Consider the following 22183-nt stretch of genomic DNA (forward strand, 5'->3'; position numbering starts at 1 on the left):
GTAAACATGAGTGTGAGATCCCAGTGGAATTTCATTGAACTTTGCTCAGCACGGCGTGGTGTGAGCAGGCTATACTGAACCAATAGTAAAATGAAATAAATTGGCCCAAAAAGATCAGTGTAAACAGATATTAATAAATATGTTATACAGAAGGAAGAATCACTGCAAACGCTTAACAAACCAACACGTTTATTACCATGATAATTGATCCTTCATGTACTGTAATGCTTTCCCATAAGTCAACCTATTGATTGATTGTATCAACTCAGGAAATAGTATCTTGGTGTCATCCATAACCTTTGACATGAAACTGATTTTAATTTAACCTCACCACAGTCAAACATAACTTTGACATTGTATCAGTGAAGCGACCTTTAAAAACTCACACACTTTAAAGTCAATAAACCCAGCAGTGTGGTTGTGGGGGCTTGCTATCTCATAGCACTTTCTGACAGCAGTGTGTGACTCTTTGGGGGCGGAAAGGTGTAACAACAGAGTGTCTGCTTTGTTTCAGGAAACAGAGCTCAGGATCACATCGATAGCCCCGTGCAGCGGCTCACAGCCAGTCCCGGGCCGTCGGGTCAGACAGGTCCGCCCGCTGCCTGCTCACCCTGACAGGACCCCCCCAGCAGGAGTGATGCTCCACATAATGTGAAATCAATTCTATTTTTGTTGCCTGGGTAGGTGGGCTTAAGGAATAATTACTCAGTTAAGAAGCGGGAAACAGGAGGAGAGAGGGAGGCTGTCCAAACAGCTTAGGCACTGTGGTCTTCCTGCTCCCGCGCTGATGTGAAACCAATACCATTATCCAGTTAAACCCTCCATGGACTGCTCCTACTCTGTAAGAAAAACAGCAGCGTGAGGCTGTGCCATCGACGTGTGCAGCTCTTTAATGAGTTTCCTTGGGGTGCATTCTGGAATTGCTGGCATTTCATGATTCTTTAAGCCTTGACTTCTTTCCGTCAGGCTAGGGGGTCTGCAGGGATGCATCGAATGATTACACTCTTAAACACCCCAGTGCTCTTACCAGGACACTTCATTTGTATCAGTCAGCTTCCAAACACCACCCCCCCCAACCTTACACTCCATGGAGAGACAAAGTTAGGAAGCCATGGCACACATTACTCTGCATTGTCAATAGAGGTTTAGCTAGTTGAAAGCTAGACAGATGAACAGACTGACAGACAGACAGACAGACAGACAGACAGACAGACAGACAGACAGACAGACAGACAGACAGACAGACGCACGCACGGGTGGGGGGGGTTGACGCTCGTCAACTATCAGCAGGAGGGCGGGGGAGCCTTGCTGCGGGGAAGCAGTGTGTGGACCTGTCAGCGCAACTCGCATAATGCCGAATTTAACAAACACATTTAAATAATTGGTTTAAACGGCATAATAATAAGGACGGTCGTCCGTTCTGTGATTCTCCAGAGCACACATGCTATGATATTAGGGTCATGCAGAGTGAGGTGAGATCGCTGTCCCTTTAAGAGAGAGAGAGAGAGAGAGAGGGGTGTGGCTTGTGCATGTGTGTTTGTGGATGGTAGAGCGACAGTGAGAGAACCTATGGAGAGAACGTGTGTATGTTTCTGGAAGTGAAACGAGGAAGCAAGAAAAACAGAGGTCTGATGTATTTTGTGAAACAGAAGAACAGCTAAATAAATGCAACGGCTTCCCAAGAAGAGCTCGCCTCTCTCTAAAGTGGGTTATTGAACCTGAAGCTTGTTGCTTCTGCCCTCCTCGACTACGGTCTGGGAGCCGACAGGAAAGTTCAACACACAGATGGCCAGTCCGCCCCTTTGTAGCATATTATGTCGATGAGAGATGAGCAGATCGCCACTGGGCTTTCAACTAAATACACAGCAGGGGCGCCGGAAGCAGGGGGGCCAAGGAGCCATTGGCCCCCCCACTTTTATGGATCAATTCAAAAATATACGTGTATTTGTGTAAAAAAATATTTTTCCGGGGTTCGAGTTTTTTGTTTGATTTTAAATAAGCAAAGTCTTGGCTTTCAGAATATGAAACTTTTATTTCCAAAAACAAACGATAAATACAGTTTTGAAGCTTGTAAAGGGAAGAAGACAGGCACCTCGCTCTCACTCGGCTCCCCCTCAGCGCAGCAGCAGCAGCAGCTCCCCTCCCCCTCCCTCTCACTGAAATTATTAATGTAAACCGTATAGTAATCTAGATAACACGGCAGGGTCCGTGACAGTTTCATCTGATTTCAAATAAACAAAGTCTTGGCTTTCAGAATATTAAACTTGTTTCGGCAAATCCAGATGATAAATACAACTTTGAAAGCTTGTAACGGCATAATTACAAGAGGAGAACGGAGTAATTTAACGTCACAGGGCATAACAACAGCCGGTGTTTCTCGTCTGTGTGTTTAACACAGACACACTTGCGAATTTACCCCAGACAAGTAATCCAAACGAAAATATTTTCCCTCCATAGCTACTCTGGTCATTTGCCCCGCTAATAATCAATCAGATCGATGGATTCCAGAGAAGAGGAAACTTTGAACGTCTTTTTCTCAAAATTATGACTCGGTGGCAATCATTATATAATGTGACATTTTGCTTAATATTTGGAGTACAACAACAATCCTGATATCATTAGAAAGCTAGGAATCTCCTCTTTCCAACAGTGTATACAACTCAAAATGTGTCTTTGGGTCAATGCGAGCAGTTCAAATATTGCACTAGGTAAAATAAAGCAGGCAAACATAACAGGAAGAATATGTACATTTTAATCCAATCAAAGAGGACTTTGTCACACCATTCAAATGTATCAAGTAGCCTACATTACAACCAATAAAAAAGCTGAGATTTGTTTATTTGTTACGTTGTTCTGTGTGTGGCAGCCGTTAACCTAGAAAGATAAACTTAGCTCGCAAACATGTCAGAAGAACCAGCACATAAGAAAATGAAATACAGTCAAACTAAACTTAAATTCAACCACTTCAATGTCACATCCCTGACATCCACCACAACTCCGGAGCCTGGACCTTCAACTATAGAACCAGCGCAGCCAGATAAACCCAAAAGCAGCAGCTCTGCGGCCGCAGAGACTGTCAAAACCGCAGGCCTCGTTGAACCGAAACAGGCTGGTTCCGACTGCGAGGAGGCTTGTTGTCGCGACATCGAGACGGGTAAAGCTGCACAGCTAATTGTTGATAAAAAGGAGACCGCTAGATCGTTTGGACAAAGAGAAAGGTACTTTAATGCAGAATGGTACAAAAACCGAGAGTGGCTAATTCTTTGTAAAACCACTAAACGGGCCTTCTGTGAAATTTGCAGATTTGCTGCTGTCAAACGGCTGGTAACTTTCTCAAAATGTGGAGATGACAGTTTTGTAAATACCGGATGTAATAACTGGAAAAAGTGCCCAAGCCTCCTGGACAGCCACGAAAAGTCCAATGTTCACAGAGAGTGTGTTCAAAAAAAGTGTGCTTTCTTCAGTCAAACACCAGTCAACATCCAGCTTGTCCAACAGGAGCGTATTGAGCAGGAAAAAAGAAGAGATAGGATGATGGAGCAGCTGCGCTGTCTGCAGTTTCTAACCCGACAGGGCCTAGCAATCAGGGGGCATGAGGATAAGGAGAGCAATTTCAAAAGGCTAGTAGAACTCGTAGCTGATAAAAACCCCACTCTGAGAAGCTTCATGCTCACCGGGAAATATGCATCACACGAGACAATCAATGAACTCATAAACCAAATGTATCGGGAATCTCTCACCACTTTATTAACAGAAATTAAAAACAATGCAGAACATTATGCAGTTATTGTGGATGAAACTCGCGATTGCTCCGGGCATGAACAATTGTCTCTGACTGTACGATGGGTATCAGCTGATTATGTTGTCCATGAAGACTTCATAGGAATGTATGACTGTCCTAAGACTGACGCATTATCAATAACGCTTACTATTAAGGACATGTTACTGAGATGCGGCCTGGACATTGGTGACATGAGAGGGCAAACCTACGATGGCGCATCTGTTCTACAGGGACAAATGTCAGGTGTGGCCAAACGTTTTAAAGACATCAATCCCAAAGCAATCTCAATGCATTGCACTAATCACAGCTTAAACCTCATACTCCAGGAAGCTGCTTCAAAGTGCAACATGGTACGTGGTGCCTTCAGTTTAGTTCACGACATACATGAGGTCATCAACAACTCACCAAAACGACTTGCCATCTTTAATACCATTAGGGATGCTGCAGCTGCTGCCTCTCCTACTGTCAGTGGCCTCACACCACTCTGCCCCACTCGCTGGACAGCCAGAGGCAGTGCAATAACATCCCTGCTTGCGAATTATGAAGCCGTCTACGACACGTTGGATGAAATAATCCGAATGGGGGGGAACACAGAAGCAAGCAAGAAGGCACCAGGGCTGCAGGCATTGATGACTCAATTTAGTGTGTTCTTCGGATTGAAAGTGTGTCTTACACTGTTTTCTTCTGCGGAAGAGGTGGCTCGGGTGCTCCAGTCCAAAGACCTCTCAGCAGAGACAGTTAAGTCAGCAGTGCAGATGCTCCAGACACACTACACAAACCTGAGGTCCACAGAGGCATTCCACAGCATCTTTGAAGAGGCCCAAAGAACGAACATGAGCGACCTGGTCCAGGCCCCGGCTCTTCCTCCAAGGCGGCGCGCTCCACGCCGTTATGATGATGGGGATGCGTCTCATCAGTGGGAAAATCCAGAGGACTACTTCAGGAGCCAGTTTTTTGAGGTAGTTGACCTGCTCACTTCTGAGCTGACTCGCAGGTTTAACCAACCCACTCTGCAGCTGCTGATGAGTATGGAGCAGGTACTCCTCACAGCAGTAAACAGTCCCCCTGGTTTCGGCAGCATCAACATCCCCCAAAATCTGGTCGACATGTACACAGGTGATATTGACATGGAACGGCTGTCCACCCAGTTGTCACTGTTTCCAGCAGTTTTGCAGGCACACAACAGTAGTTCCGCCGCTGAAAGACCCATCATGCAGGTGACAAAGGTGTCCACAATCACCGACATGCTGGCGGCACAGGGACGAGGCACGCAATCCCTCTTCAGTGAAGTGGATAAACTTCTACGGCTGTATTTGACTGTGCCAATGTCAAATGCAACAGCTGAGCGGAGCTTCTCCAGCCTCCGTCGGTTGAAGACGTTCCTCCGTTCAACAATGTCCGAGCGCCGCTTAAATCACCTTCTCTTCCTCCACATCCACAAAGATTTGACCGACGGCCTGGACCTCAAAAAAGTGCTCCGGAGCTTCTGCTTTGCCAGTGAGCGAAGGGAGGTTTACTTCGGCAAAATCTAGGAAGATTGTGTAGATTTAGCCACGTGGAAATGTTCTTTAGCTTTAGCCTAATGTCGGACATTTGTTGGAAGGGTGCTCCGCCTCCACCCTCACCTGTGATTGGACATTTGAGTCATGTGATTTTGATTACATGACATCACAGCTTGTGTTAGGTGTTATTAACCAATAGTTTCATTGGAAGACCTATTTTATTATACAGTTAATATTACGCCCCAGCCAGGCCAGTTCGAGTGGCTCTTCGTCCTTTTCGTAACTGTATTACAACTATTGTTCATCGGTTGAATAAATAATTTATGTCAATTTCTTGAATTTCTTTAAATAAGTTTCATGAATTGCATTACCTCCTGTAGCCAGAGAGGCGGAGTGATTACCACTCCGCCCTGGCGGAGGCACTGGCGGACTGATTACCACTGTAGATTTAGCATTTCTTTCACATACACACACACACACTTTTTGGCCCCCCCACTTCTGAAATGAATCCGGCGCCGCTGATACACAGCCACGCAAAAACTGCGGCATTTGTCCAGCTCCTTATGGTTACTGCAATTAGTGAAGTGCTTTCCTCCGTGGTGAAACGATCAGCACTGCACCACGGAGGAAAGCGGCAGAATGTCACCTGGAGATAAAGAGAGCGGGGCTGCGTTGCGTGCATGGCTTCCTTCTGCAGGTAACGGGGAGACGCGCTCTGGCGGCGGTCTCGTTCAGGATCCGAAAATACAATTTAAATATTTTTGCACACTTATTCCACTTATTCCTAGTGTGCCACTGGTTACGGTGCCGCGTGCCAGCATTGCCAACCCCTGCACTATAGGGTCTATCACCGTTAGAGCGGAACATCAGTGATTATGTTTGGCGACAAACAGATGAGAATGCTGCGTGGGGTCTGGGTGCCGTGTTGGCGGGACGTTGCGGGGCTCGCTGCTGCGAGGAGCGGACAGTGTGAGCTGGGTTAATTTCCTGCTTGCTGCGTGGGGTCTGCGAGACAGCGAGACATCCAACCCAGTCTCACAAAAAACGTGTAATAACTACGTTGGTCCACAACTTGGGACGTAGTATTTCTACAAAAACACCTCTGAAATTGTAAGATCCCTACGTTTTTTTACACCATTCATTCCAATGGCTGGCATCTATGTCACGTGATCTTCAAATTTCTCCCTGCAGAAAAAAAATACATGGCCGAACTTTGTTTTATTCTCGGTGGAAAATGCCTATTTTAAGGTTAGTTTGGCCATTAAAATTTGTTTTGATGTCATTTGATACGAGAAATATGAGTTGTTATTTCAGATTATGTGTGCAGTGGATGTACATGATCTTTAGTTTGCTAGTTATTATGAAGATTACTTCAGGAAATTGTGTCCATTCAACGTTTTCATTGTTACCAAGGTGGTTGCTAGGGACGCTGCTATCGATATTATTTATGTTATGTTGTGTAACTGTTTAATGGTGTTATCTTTATTGCTACCCTCTTCCCCGTCAATGTATAGTGTTGGTCCACAGCGCAAACGTATTAGTTTAAAAAAAATCTGCATCTAAAATTGTGGCATAGATACGTTATTTTCCCCTGTGCAATTCTCCATTTACTCAGCAATAACACATAATTATCCTTGTGTTTATTTATTTGTTTGATTAATAAACACAAGTTGGAGTCCGTCAGGACCGTGGGTCGGAGCAGCTCATTTGCTTTAGAAAATATTACACCCGGAAGTAAGTATTCTCTCCACTTCGCTTAACAAACCCTGTGATAGTCCTCAAGCTCTGTGATTGGAGAGTGTGCTCCGAGGGTTACGCCGAGCGTCGAACAGCACTTGAAATGGGATGGAACCACGGCAGACTGTCCAGAACTGGATTTGAACGGGTCCACCCCGTCCCCAGAACTACACATGCTGGCTATTGTGTTTCGCAACATGTTCTCTATCTATGGCACGTCTATACTTGGAGTTGTATTTTTAAAAGACGTTTTCATATTTCCCATAATAAGAAGTTCCCAGTATTAAACTGTGTACATCCCTGGAGGTTTAGGGGATAGGAACACTCAAATTGAAAACATATCATTAATAAATGGGTGAAAATTGCTTGTGCCCATAATGGGCAGCATTAATATGTATACCCACATGCCAGCTAAGGTCAGAAGAGCTTTATTTAACAGCTGGTCTTATGTTTGTGACCCCTCCTGTTGTTAATTGATAAGCCTGAAACATGCACTTGTCAAGGTTCAGAGGCACATTTTGCAAATATGGCAGTAGCCATCGATCATCTTAAGATAAGATATACTTTATTGATCCCAAGTTGGAAACATTTGCGTTACATCAGCATGTGTAACAGTTGTAAATATGCAGTGGTGTTTATTTGTAAATCATTTAGTATAATCACCCAAATTCTGTGTTTTATATTTAATAATTCTGTGTTCTTTATTTATTGATTGTTCAATACCTGACAAGGCCGGAGATGAAATATCTATATACATCTTATAAGAGTATACATATGTATAATATCAGTTAAAATAAGTGCTTCAACATAGTTAACATTGCTGGAAGTATGCACAAATATTGATAGATGTCTTGTACAGTAATGCACTATTGAGGAACCTGCGACCCAAATTTGTGTATATGATATGTCAATAAACCTTAGAAAATCTTGAAATCTTGAAAAGGATGTGCAAAATAGTCATTATACACAGTCTTTAATTAACTATTAGTAGAGAATAACAAGTAATGAATATACGTTATAGGGATTCTATTAATATCTAATAATAAAAATAATGAACATGCTTTAACCACTAGGTGTCCCTTTATATCAGCTGTGCACCTTTATGGTGTAAATATAACCTATCTACCAATTGGATCAAATATAAAAGTCAGCCGAATTAGTGTTGATCCTGCAAAGAGACGTATTGTGTGAAAATAAATGTAACATGTTTTTTAATTGCTGATATATTTATGATCCACGTCACGTTTTCAGTGTTGGCGGCAGTTCCTTATGTTTGTCTAGAAGTCTTCTCATCAGGGCTCTATAAATAGAGAACTACGGCAGATATGTAATATTTAATGCAGCCGAACCGTGTATTACAATGCCGTTATGTGATGACTTTCAAAGAGAAAAGCAAGCACACTCGGAATAAAGTATTATTATTTTTTTTTTTTAAATGTTTTCGGTCTGTTTCCGGTATTTGTTAATGGCGATGTGATGTGAGATGTGAGACTGGAATTGCACAGGGGAAAATAACGTATTTATGTCACGATTTTAGATGCAGATTTTGTTAAACTATTATGTTTGCGCTGTGGACCAACCAACATTATACATTGACGGGGAAGGGGGTAGCAATAAAGATAACACCATTAAACAGTTACACAACATAACAGAAATAAGGGGATTGCAGCACCCCCATCTGCGACGTTCCACTAGCGACAGGGTGTACTTTGAGGGTTTGTGACTTTCCAGACCGTTTACATGCATAAAAAGCTGGGTAAGGGGACGGGTAATAACCGGAAAAGCATGACATGGGACTTTTAAAGCTATTATCTATTACAGGGGTGTCAAACTCATTTTCACCGAGGGCCACATCAGCATAATCGTTGCCCTCAAAGGGCCAGATGTAACTTATAAATGTAACTAAATGCAATGTAACTAAATGCAATGTAAAATAAATGTAACTACTCCTTAATGTTAAATAACTGAATTTATTACTTATTCAAGTTACAAATATTACATATATATTTGCATAGATGTAAAAAATATGTTTGCTTGTTGCTCTGTTATTATAACATAAATCCTTTTAATTTGTCAGGTTATGAAACCCATATTACTCCATCAATCAACGATCAAACTATCCAAGTGAATAAAGAAAAATAACATCAAACACAAGTTATGACATTAACTTTGTTCAAAACTTGAAATAACAAATAACTGTAAAACCAACAATTGTGAGCTGCAAAGAACATGTGTGACAGATGTAGCATTTTACAAAAACAAATGGCTGCACACAGCCTTGCAGGGGGCATACATCCAACTCATGAGAGATGGTTTGATTACAGTAAACATTTGTTTGCAGAAACACATAAAACCTGCAAACACTAAATACATTGCTACACATATAAAGTAGTATATGTAATAAACTCAAAATAACAAAATAAGGGTTGTCTCAGTCCACAACTATATTGGTCAAGTTTTTAGGTTAGTTTTTGATGAGGAGATGCTGCCTGTCCTTGAACACACCATATGGATCCCCTCTCCACCATCCTCATCCATTGATCATGTTCTGTAAATAACAAACACAAAACAAAATGCAAACACAATCATTACATTGCACATAGTTTAACTATTGTTCTTCTTGGTTGAATTGCATTTTATTATATATTATTAGGTTTTTTCAAATGCTTACCAATGTGTTTTCTGACCAGATGTCTGACACCGTTTTTCCGTGGCCAGTGTGTCAATGTCTGGTTTTAGGTCCTGTGCTGTAGCAATCCGTAGAACAGCGTGGAGGTTGTCGTCAGTGATGCGTGATCTGTGCTTGTTTTTGTTTAGATTCATTATTGAAAACATCTGTTCGCACAGATAGGTGCTCCCAAACATAGACAGAACACGGGCAGCATGAAGTCGAAGCTGTGGCATGAAAGCAGGGGGCAGTAGACGGTAAAAGTCCTGGATTGTAACATCCTGGAACTTTGCTCTCAGGCCACTATCGCTTTGAAGCTCTATTAACTCCATCTGAAGTTGTTGGGGTGCAGTGCACACGTCGGTGGTGAAAGGACTAGCAAAGATGGCAAATCCAGAGTGCTGTGGTCTGAAGTCAGAGAATCGCCGATCAAACTCATTCATCAACAGGCTCAGTTTGGTAGCTAACTGAGCACATGAGAAAGTACCGGGACATGAGGCTGAGATGCTCTGAGAAACAGGAAAGTGGGCAAGATTGTCCTGTTTCACTTGGCACATCCATAGGTCAAGTTTACGCTGGAAAGCCGTGATCGTGTCGGACATCTGCGTGATGACTTGTTTGCGTCCCTGCAGCTTCTGATTCAGTTGGGCGAGATGTTCGGTTATGTCACACAACATAGCAAAGTCACACAGCCAGTTTGGATCTGACAGTTCAGACAAGGGTTTTCCTTTACTCTGCATGAAAAGAGCAATGTCTTCCCTAAGCTCAAAAAATCGTTTGAGGACTTTGCTCCTACTCAGCCACCTTACTTCTGTATGGTACGGCACGTCTCCGTGCTCCGAGCCCATCTCCTGCAAGAACAGCTGGAACTGACGATGATTCAGGCCACGCGCCCGAATGAAGTTCACTGTCTTCATGACCGTGGTCACTATATCATCCATCCCCAGCACCTTCCCGCACAAAGCTTCTTGATGGATAATGCAATGATACGTTATCAGAGGCGTGTGACAGTTACTTTCTTGCATTTTCTCCTTCATTAGTCCAACCAAGCCCACTTTTCTTCCACACATTGCAGGTGCACCGTCTGTAGTTAATCCCACCAAGTTTTCCCAGGGCAATGCGTTTTTACTGACGGACTTCTCCACCGCATCAAAAATGTCCCGTCCCATTGTGGTCCCATGCATGGCAGCCACATCCAACAGCTCCTCAGTGACAGAGAGGTCCGACTTCACGCCTCTAATAAAAATAGATAGCTGCGCTGTATCCGTGTTGTCTGTGCTTTCATCAACAGCTAATGAAAAAGCTATGTAGCTGCGTGTCTCTTCGGCCAGCTGTGTTGCCAGGTTTCCTGCTAGTTCCTTAACTCGGTCCGCGATGGTGTTTCTTGATAAACTGACATTTTTAAAAGTCTGTATCTGGTCGGGACACACCTGCTCACAGACCTTCAGCATGCACTGCTTCAAAAACGCTCCCTCTGAAAAAGACTTTGAAGCGCGGGCGATTTCTTCAGCCACAACAAAGCTAGCTTTCACTGCCGCGTTGTTTTTGGTTGTGGCTTTCGCGAACACATTCTGCTGCGATCGCAGTTTGCCTTTTAATTCTTGGGCAATTTGTTGTTTTTCTTGATGGCTAAATTTGGCATACTTACCTCCGTGTTTGGTCTCAAAATGCCGACGTAGATTGTAGGCTACTCTTTGACAACCGCCACCGCCTCATAACACAAAAGACATACCGGTTTTTCTCCTTGAAGCACAAACATGTATTCGCCTTCCCATCTTTCTTGAAACACCCTTCCATCTGCATCAATTTTTCTCTTCCTGGACATTTTGGGATCATTATTTGTATTTCTCAATTCCACTTTTTGGGAAAATCGCATCGATGTGGAAACACTGCAGTCTAGTGGCGGGATGCCGTCACTTCGCGGGTAACATAATCGGCATGTATTGTGGGAAATGTAGTTTTTGGTCACGGCACGCATTTGACTTATTTATTTTTAGACAATCAGACCTATTAAGAAAAAAAAAAAAATTAAGAAAAAAAAAAAAAAAAAAAAAAAAAGAAAAAATGCAATGTAATGTAATTAAGCTCTCGCGGGCCACATAAAATGACGTGGCGGGCCACATTTGGCCCGCGGGCCTTGAGTTTGACACGTCTGATCTAGTACGATGGATGTTACAAAGGGGGTTTAATATTTTGGAGGACAATGTATTTTTGCACTCACAACATCACCCTATTTTTGGAGAAAAAAAAAAGAAATTCATACTATTAATGATATTTAAAAAACAAAACCATTTTCGAATTTGAGATCAATAAAGTAAATCTTATTGTTTTATCTTCACAGAACTACGCCTACATTGCATACAGCGCCCATAAACTATATCGCTCCCCCCCATGTCAGCTAAATTGAAGTGCCCCGGGGGGCGGGGGGGATTATCTGAATTGACACTTGATCTGCCGTTACTCTGAGAAAAAAAAGACGCTAACTACCTGACGATAATTAGCCATCACCATGTCGAAACTAACAAAGATATCTAATGCCCAGGGAAGAAAATAAAATAAAAGAGGAGGAGAAACGGGACAAAGGTACAGTAACGTTAATGTGATGATTGATGTGATGATGAGTCCCAGAACAGACCTAAATATGGAGTGTGGACTGCTACTTGGAGAGGTCCCAGTTCACCTCCTGGGCCCTGCCGTGGTGCCCTTGAGCAAGGCACCGGACATCCACTCCTATTGCTCCCCGGGCGCTGTGCAATAGCTGCCCACTGCTCCTAGTACTAGACTCCTGGTACTAGGATTGGTTAAAAGCAGAGAACATATTTCACTGTATGTGCTGTGTGCTCTGCATGTGTGACCTTAAAGAGGGTTTCATCCCTCCCATTCTATCTTCTATATTAATCAAAAGCCAATTGAATTGTATTTACCCTTGATAGAACAGAGTGTTAATTTGCTAGCTTACTTTTAGACAATAGCAAGGTCGTTTGTTTGCTAATCAATAGTTATATTTAGAGTTAACGTCAATTACTCCCACTTTAAATTCCATACCTTAGCCTTTATCTTTAATATGCTATATTACACTGCACTTACTGTAACTGCTTCTTTGCAGTTAGATGCTAAAGCTGAATCTACAGGTGCATCTCAAAAAATTACTATATCATAGAACTTTGTTTCTGTAATTTAATTAAAAAATCAAACAAATTCATATTCTAGATTCAATAAAGTGAAATATTTCAAGCCTGTTTTGTTTTAATTGTGATGATTACAGCTTACAGATCATGAAAATCACTAATCCTGTATCTCAAAATAGTATAATATTAGACAAGACCAATCAAAACAGGATTTATAATACAAATATTTCGTCCTTCTGAAAAGTTTGTTAATTTATGTAGTCAATACTCGGGGCTCCATTTGCACAGAACAAATAAGTGTCAAGGGCAGCAAATTAGTCAGCGCCGGCCCTGTTTGTGCAAAGTGTTTTTCAGTAACCAAGGATGAGCATTTTAGCAAAGTGAATGTGAATCCAACATGGCAACCTTGTTTCTTCTGAAAATAACCATGGAGGGAATAATTGGTCAAGAAACCAGGTATAACTCGGGTCATGCAATAATGAAAGATAAAAAAAAGGTTAACATTAATCTCAAAAAGAGATATTTTTCTGGAAAAATATATTTTTAACAATTATTTTAGGGTAGGGAAAAGTGGAATGCTGTCTTATAATGGTCATCTAGTCTGCAGGCCAATATGATAAATTGTAAGAACGTTTATAAGTCAGAGCTATTGTAGATGTTTCCTAACGCTATCGCTTGCTTGCAACCCACATCGGCTCTACTTATACCTTTACTAAGAAGAAAGAGGTTGTCTCCAGATAGATATGCAGATACAGATTGCATGTTAATACCAAGTGGAAGGGGACTAGATAGATAGTTACTTGTGGCCGTGTTGACCTATGAGATCACTCAGTCCCAGTACTACACACAGCAAGACAGTGTTGATTAACGGCTTCCATTGGGATGGTTTCTCACCCTTTCTCAAACATACAGTTCAGATCCTGAATCCTTTTTCTTTCCACATCTCTGCCACTCCTCCCCTTCCCTCACTGCTTACATTGCAGCGGGCTGTGCATCTTTTGTAAAAAGTGTGAAAAACACAAAAAAGGTTTAAGATGACTGAGCTTGGGGTTGAATTCTGGATGCATCTCTCCCCAACCCAATTAACACAGAGTCAATAGAGAGCAAATTAAAAAGGCCTCGGGTGGTGGACCTTCCCAGAAAATGCCAACGGAATCAAGACGGTCAAGGCCAGCACAAAGGCACAACCCCCCTGGTTCTGTTCTATCCTTCTGAGCTCCCCTGATTAAAGCGAGGGGGGATTATGTAGGCCCTCTCGTTCATGGAGAGGGTAAATGGGAGGAGAGGGCATCCATTCAAACAGGGCAAAGTGCTGGGAAAAATGGCCGACTTTGGGATGGGTACCATTGTGGCGGTTCACTGAGGTGTGAAGAACCCACCTCCCAAAGACAACATTCACAGTGGGAAAAAAAAACCTGAATGAAAAACAACTCTGGTAGTCAGGGTTAAGACAAACATTGGGAAATAGCGGCCGTTCCAGGAAAACTGAAGAAGGGTTTAATATATTCCCCTTGAAGTGCATTGTTTTTAATGTTTTCCATGAATGCATCCTCCATTCCATATGGACTGCAGTCAGCATTGAATATTGTAATAGTAATTACAAACGTGTTTATGCTTTGTATGAGCCTACTTAAGCACCAGATGAGTGGGATTTCCTTCATGGAATAAAGCATTGTTTGTGACATGGCTCCAGAAATCACATTGAAGCATTTAAAGATAATGTTGTGTACCATTCCTGACTGAAACGGCCGTGCCACTGAATTGTCTCAATGTGGGTAATCCCATTCATCTGCTCTTCATCCGCTTTATGCTAAGATTTATTTTCAGATCCCATATGCACGAGTCCCAAGTACAGCCTGATAAATAGATTCTTGACCTTTATTTCAAGAGCTGTACAGGGAGGTTGTGGGCCTCAGCGGCTGGGTGAATACCTCACTATCCCCCCTCACTACTGCTTAATTAGGTCCCTTCACTCAACTAACCATCTGTATTGTTGGACTTCCCCTCGTCCAATTTAATCGCAGCATGTCAGATTGGAGTAGGGATCTCCTACCCCTTCCATGGGACCTTTAGTAGATGATCCATGCTCATTTTAGAAAGAGAGCCCTGTGGAGACACCTTTCACTGGGCAAAGCGCTCTCCTGGCAGGATGTGGAGCAGCGAGGGAGCTAAACTAATTACAGCTGCTGCTGCTGTCTCCCTCTCTGTCTAAGCCCGGGCTTACCCAGCACAATGGGGCCTTTAGCAGAGTGCCTATCCTCTTTTAGCTCCACAGTTTGGGAGCACTGAGACGTACAAAGGGACTTCCATTAGTGTAATTAGGAGGTAAAATGAAGTGCAGTTTTGTTCTGTATCTGTACTAAGTTGTTGGGCAGTTTTCTCTGTCCTTATTCACGACGTAAGGACCTCTGGATTCTTTTAGCTTTTGTTGAGCACTTGGGTGATAATGAAACACAGCCAAGACTGAGGACCTATCTGATGAAGGCTCTTACTGTTTGTTTTCTTTTTGTTTTGATGCTGAAAGAACATAAGTTAATCTTATTTCCATGGCAACCATCCCAGGAGGTAATTTGTTAAAGAAGGTTATATCTTAAAAAATGTCATGCACCCAAGGGTGTAACTTTGGTTTGAGAAGTGGGGGGAACACAAAACAGGGGGTCCTCCGCAATGAAAAATGTTCTCAATTTAATTCAATTTCCTGCCTTTCTACAAATATATTAGGGACGATGGTGTTAACAAATCCAATAAAAATGTGTATATAATGAGTGTGCACACTTATCTAGTATCCTATCCATGTGAACCTGTTTTATTTGTGATGACCTCACATCCTCTAGTCTGGGGTCCGAGGGCATGCACCCCGGGAAGAGTTTTTTCTTAAAATTGAAGTTAAATGCATCAATCTGGTGCACTTTGAGGGCTACATTAAGAGATTTAAGGATAAAGATCTCAACACTCATATGAAACAGAACTGTATATATTTCAATAAACAAAAAAACATTAGAATATGCTCACAACCAATAACAAATATTTGATAAACTCATCTCTCCTATCTTTTTATTTATGCATATTTGACTAATCACTCCCCTTTCAAACTGTGTTCTTTATTTTTGTACTGACCTATAGTACACATTGGAAGAATTTCTTAACTTATTTTATATACAACTAATATGGAAATATTTGTTTACATAGATGACCAAACCATTTGAGACCCACTGAGATAAGACTTAGACTAAAGTTTACAATCTAGTCCCTCAGAGTCCTTTACCTCCCTGAACTGACGTTATCTCTCTTAGTCACACAGGAGAGGACTCTCCCTCTCCTTATTGTTGAAACAGCTTCTAATCTCCCTTAGCTCCAGTGCAAGCTAGCACGAAAACGCTAACAACAACCCCTTTAACTCTCTCAGTCTTTCTCTCAGTCTCTCTCTCTATCTCTCTCTCTTTCTCTCTCTCTCTCTCTCTCTCTCAGTCTCTCTAAGTCCGACAGGAAAGAGCTCTCCCTCTCCTTATTGCTGAAACAGCTACTAATCTCCGTTAGCTCCGAGCTAGCACCAAATGCTAACAACAACCCCCAAAAATCAAAAATCTCTCTCTCTCTCTCTCAAGATGGGCTTGTGCCCCACACACAGACAGACGCTCCTCCGTGACGCTGACCGCTTGCGTAAAAAAATAATAATAAACACATTTAAAAAGTGGGGGGGGGGCACAAATGGGATTTTGAAAAGTGGGGGGGACATGTCCCCCCTGTCCCCAGTGGAAATTACGCCCATGCATGCACCTAATAGCTTTTCTACAGCAATACTGGCTAGTTCACATGAAGCCTTTAAACCACTTTGGGAACAAGATAAGGGCTTATCTTGGATATAAATGTGTTTTAGAACCGTCTGACATGAGACAAAACACTGGTATTAAAGTCAATATTTGCTTTCTGAGTAGGCCATGAATCTATATTATTTTATTTTAAAACTGAGACTTTATTGGCAAACAAAAGGTTTTAATTTTTATGTAGATTTGCAACAGTGTATGCAAACATAAATGCCAAAATTACAGATATATATATTTTTTAAATGGCCTAAATTGGTCATTGAATTGAAATTAAAAAGTCAGACAGTACTTGGAAATATCAATATAATATGGCAATTACACAAGTAAAAATGAGGGCAAGGACATGCACATCCATTGGATGGGTGCTGGTTAAAATCATGGAGGAACAGATAGATCTACACTAGGGGTGTCCAAACTACGGCCCTGGGGCCAAATGCGGCCCGCGGACCATTATTAATAGGCCCTCAGCAAATTCAAAAAGTATAATGGAATACAGCCCACAAATGAAACTTGTGCTTGTCTTATAATGTACTTCTTAAATGTAAAAATATATTACACAGTAGTATTCAAGTGTTAATAAGACCACTTTTCAAATAAATTCAGTCAATTAAAGTTGGAAACATTTTCTAACATATCTTTGTTGATAAGAAAGAAAAATAATCACAGCCCATATAGTACCACCATTGGCATAGTCATTGAGGTATTAGTTAATAGGGGCATTCTTACCTTTCTTAAGACAAACAGGAACTGTGTAACGAGACTGTAGAACAGGACACAAACAAAGAGCCCTGTCTGGAATCGAACAATGAAGATACAAACAATTCTATTTAATAACATCCAGTAGTCATCCATGCACAAATCTGTATCCTAGCAACCTTGTGATTCACTCTTTCAAACAGTTCCCTACCGAAACTATGGAGGCAGGTGTTTAAAGCATTAGCATCTCTTGGGGGAGTCTCAACCACCCCGAGTTATCCCGTCCCAGGAGGCCTGCCCTGAACTGAGTGATCGTTTCCCCGGCCCCCATCAGATCCTCGACCATGGCCCGGCAGACGGGTGGTGCATTGTGACCATGTTGGTGGTGCTCATGGCCTGCAGGTGCGAAAAGACTCTCTCCACAGAGGGATCGAGGGGCTTTGGGGACCCACCTTGTTGCTGGTATCATGTTCGTGATGAGTGGTGCTGCTGTCAAACATGTTTACATTCAGCCAGGACTCTGTGACCTGTTTCCGCTAACAGCACTCAGGAGTAAGTCAGAAACACTGGGTGTGGGGCTGTCTGAGGGAGCGTCTGGAAATGTAATTGCAAAAATAATTGGGGTAGGAAGAAATAATTTAAAAGGTGTAGACACTATAAATGAAATTGATGTGGCACAGTACAAATAGATAAAAGATTGTGACTCTTCATTTGCCTTAACTAAGTAATTCCTAATAATAATAATAATAATAATCATCATAATAAGAACAATAATAAAATAATAATATTATACATTATAACATTTTAGCACCATTCAAACACAGTTAGAAAGTACTTTCCAATATAAATAACACATTTTAAACACACAGAGAATTAATTGAAACAGCATAAACACATAAAACAACACAGAGATTAAAACTAAATGTAAAAAATCATAAATAATCACAGTAAATCAATCCTAAAAAAGTGTGTATTTTGTGCATGAAGTTGCTAAATAGAGCATATTTTGATGAATGTCTGCTGGACTGCCATGTTGGTGAGTATATATTATGACTGATGGTATCACACAGGCAAATAAACCCACATTTACAGTATGCACAGGACAGGAAATGATATTCAAAGTGGATTCCTAAATAGAGCCAGTATCCTCACTCTGAGTGTCTGTAAATAGATTTTATTAATCTGCATGCTGAAATGTAATTTGACACAGACAAATGGCCGGTGTAAAATGGAGTGTCATCAACATATTTTCATTGTAATTTTGCCTATGTCTTTATAGCAATTAGCATGGGGATGGGGGTCCAACTTTGGGCTGTCGAGGTGCTGCTGACAGCCCTGTGGCCCCCCTCAGCTGTGCTGCGTCTCACAGTAACCCTGTCGGCTTCAGGGTCCGGCCTCCATCTGCTAATGGGTCCTCCCTCCCTCTCAACCACCTGGATATCTGTCAGCGCCGGGCTCCGGGGCCCCTGGAGGTGCCGAGCTGAGTCCGCAAAAAGTGAGTTCCCAGAGGAGGGGGTCTGCTCCAGAATGTGGTCCGGGACTCTGTCGTCATCTCCTCCTCTGGTTCCTTCACTCGTCACTTGTTACCCCAGCACCAACCGTAGTTTCATAGTAATGGTGATGATGACAGGAGGCTGCAGGCGTCCACACATGGGAACAGCTCAGGTGACGGGGGGGCATCTGGCAGGATCAGGTCTGACACAGCTTCAATGAGAGGCTGCAGTTAACACCCAGAACTTATGGAATGTGAGGCTACAAGAAAGTAAGACTACTACATGTCACCATGCTGACAACATCAGGACTCTTCCTGTCAGATATTTGGTAAAAAGGCCAATCAAAATATAATTGTGATCATTCTACACAGAAACGTTGACTTTCATTAAATGTATGAAGTTGAACCTAATATTTATTATTTAAACGTACTATTATTGCTTTTGACCTAATGCAGTTATGTAAAATCTGTTGACAAAATACATTTAATTAAAGTGAATGTTTCAGTTTTTTCCGTGTACAGGGTCAAACATGTTGCTTTTGCCTAAATGTAGAATACCATGGATGGACAGACATGCAACAAGGGGGCAAAAGGTAAGATTTAAACCCAGGCCCCTGTGATTAGGACCCAGGCTCACTGTAACTTTCCTAAATAACACTGTTATGAAAAAAAAAAAAGAAAGCCACAGTGAACAATATTTAGTAAGCAGCCGGGAACATTTCTCATATTGAAGTTTGAGGCGATACTGTGACTCCAAAATATGTTAATTTTCTAAAATGTCATCTACTAAAATGCTTCACATCCTGTTACGTCTATCCGCGGCCCATTTCCCATCATGTGGCTACTCTGACCCCCGCCCTTTCTAAACTAGTGATGGATACATCGAAAAAAGAGAAACAAAGGTTGATTGTGGTGCTGTTGCATTCATTAAAATATCAGAGCATCTATTTACGGACTTCAAAAACAAGGCGAAGTTGTGTAATTTCTCCCGGCAAAGACCATTAAAAGACAGCGACATTTAAAGGGCAACAAATTGACAACATTAATTTAGCTCAGGCAGACTCAATCACCTTTGGTTGGTCAGTATGCAGATACGGTTGATAGCTGTACGTTGATTGCTAAATGAAACTGATAGTCTTATTTCAATTCATACTGGACTACTTTCTATGTTTACTTTTTTTAAGCTATTGGACTCTTGGCTACTTACTGTAGTTTATTCATACACATATCGTGAATAATTTAATGGACCTGCTGAATAGTGTTATATTTGCTCAAAGTATGCCTAAACATGCCAGTGAATTGTTCTCTCCTAGTTATTTCAGTTTGTATTTATAGCAATTATACGTTTATGCAAACACTCTTTTTCGAAAGAAAAGATGATTATGAGCTCATATCCATTTGACAAAACTCATCCAAACCCATTGAAATAAAAAATTAAATAAAAATAAATATTATTAACAAAGGCCAATACCAAGTATATAAACTATCAAAAAACCTTATTACATTTGCAACAGAATCCATCACTTGTGACATTCATGGCTCCTAAGATATATTAATAGTGCTATGTTAAGAAATAACATGCTGATGTCATTTGAGCCTGTAAAAAGGATGACTCAATGTTGAACATACACACATTAGAGAAAGATGATTGCCTATAGGGAGACTGAGATGAATGCAGCAACATAATGATGAGGAAGGTGTCGTTGAGCGTGGGAGAAGATTGCAGCGCGATGTCGTGTGTTGATAATGTGCCCCGTTAAAACAACACAGCTTTATCTGGATAATACTCCGCAGAATTACCTGTCCTCCCGGGGCCCAAAGGTGAAAAGTTAAATCGTCTTTTTGATGTGGTCCTCTCTCTCTGGGGTCTCTTACACATCAGTTATTAGAATCTGTGTGGCCCCCAGCAACATTCTAATTACTCAGTGAGTGTTTAATGATCTCATACAGTGTAAGGCTACAGTCCCAACTCTTCCAAAAGTAATTGTAAAAGAGGATCACGTGGTGCGTTTCTCTAAATGTTGCTTAACTGAGGTAGAAAAGTTGGTGAATTGAATCCGATAAAACCAAAAGCAACACAGCAAATAAATGATGATGTAAACAAAGCATTTTACCTAAAAACTCAAGCTTCTTCTCCACTAGAGACCAAAAGGAGCGGAAGATTAGAATATTATTCTCATCGAGCCACACACATCTCATTTAATTTTACCAAAATTAATACTTTAAAAAAAACCACACATTTCTATCCAGTTTTGTACATTTTGTTGTTGTTTAAGCACCTTTTTAGTTACCTTACGTTGTTGCTTACTCTTCTGAAATGGTACATTGGGTTTTTTCAGAATAAGAAATTAAAATGGGAAATTCTTTATCAGATATCAGAATCAGAAATACTTCAATAAACCTAGTGCTTTTCTTAATGAACAAGTTTCTAACAACAGCATAATAAATGAATTTTCATTTCATTGGCATTTTCTTTTGCCAGTTTTCTATTAATTCACTTAACATGTGCAAAACATCTAGAAGTACCCGTCCATTAACAACATTAACATGAAGGCAGTTGAATTTTTTTTTGACGGCCCAGTAACTTAAATGCATGCAATTGAATTGATCAGACTCATAGTAAGTAACATGTCAAACCGCCATCGTTCAGAGAAGATACTGTACCATAGTCAGAGTGAGAAGTGCATAATGAAGTGGATGTGGGGTCTCGGAGGGCTTTGAGGGCAGCGGCGAGCGGAACAATTAAAGGTCCCATGTCATGCTTTTCCGGTTATTACCCATCCCCTTGTGTGTTATGAAGGTTGACCTGCATGTAAACGTCTGCAGAGTCAAAAACCCTCAAAGTACACCCTGTAGGGAGAAAAACTCTGACACAGAAAAGACATGTCTATGCTGCCCCAGAACGCCTCGTTGGACATTTCTCTTTTTCCATTGTTTTCTTCCTGGGTACAGTGACGTGCCCATACCCAAGGCGTTTAGGACAGAGAGTTAATACACATACTATACAGAGATCCTGTATGAGAAACCATTGTGAGTTTGGAAAATTGCACAGCGTAAATCTATTCTAGTAGACCTCAACAATGGAATTATGATCAGTAGAAATGGCCATGACATGGGATCTTTAATGTCACGGTGGATTTAATAGACCACTGTGCTCTTCCAACCTCGGTGTATGAGAATAAAGGTCTGCTAATTAATAGCAAAACAAAGAAAAGATGATAAAACAACCCAGTATTAAGGCTGTGTGCATGAGATGAAAGACACTAATGCTGCTTTTAAAAAGACAATTAGATGGATGAAAACTGTTAAATTCAAACTTTTCCAGCTTTTCGAAAGGAGACATGGAGATCAAACC

The 22183-nt window shown here is 41.5% G+C and overlaps 2 protein-coding genes across 2 annotated transcripts in view; one reads left to right on the top strand and one right to left on the bottom strand.

Moving 5' to 3' along the window:
• Positions 1 to 22183, top strand: part of LOC307029173 (uncharacterized protein) — a 426810-nt gene that overhangs the window by 132566 nt on the left and 272061 nt on the right. The window lies entirely within an intron of this gene.
• On the bottom strand, positions 9255 to 11366 carry LOC307030072 (general transcription factor II-I repeat domain-containing protein 2B-like). The gene is made up of 2 exons (XM_079666290.1): positions 9692 to 11366; positions 9255 to 9568 (listed from the first exon to the last, which is right to left on the bottom strand). Coding segments are annotated over exons 1-2 (1449 nt in total). The 5' UTR covers positions 11140 to 11366; the 3' UTR covers positions 9255 to 9567.

This window comes from Notothenia rossii (genome assembly GCF_949606895.1).
Source record: "Notothenia rossii genome assembly, chromosome: 2".
NCBI lineage: Eukaryota > Metazoa > Chordata > Actinopteri > Perciformes > Nototheniidae > Notothenia > Notothenia rossii.

Coding starts and splice junctions, on each gene's coding strand:
- LOC307030072 (XM_079666290.1), bottom strand. CDS start 11,139: ATGCTGAAGGTCTGTGAGCAGGTGTGTCCCGACCAGATACAGACTTTT.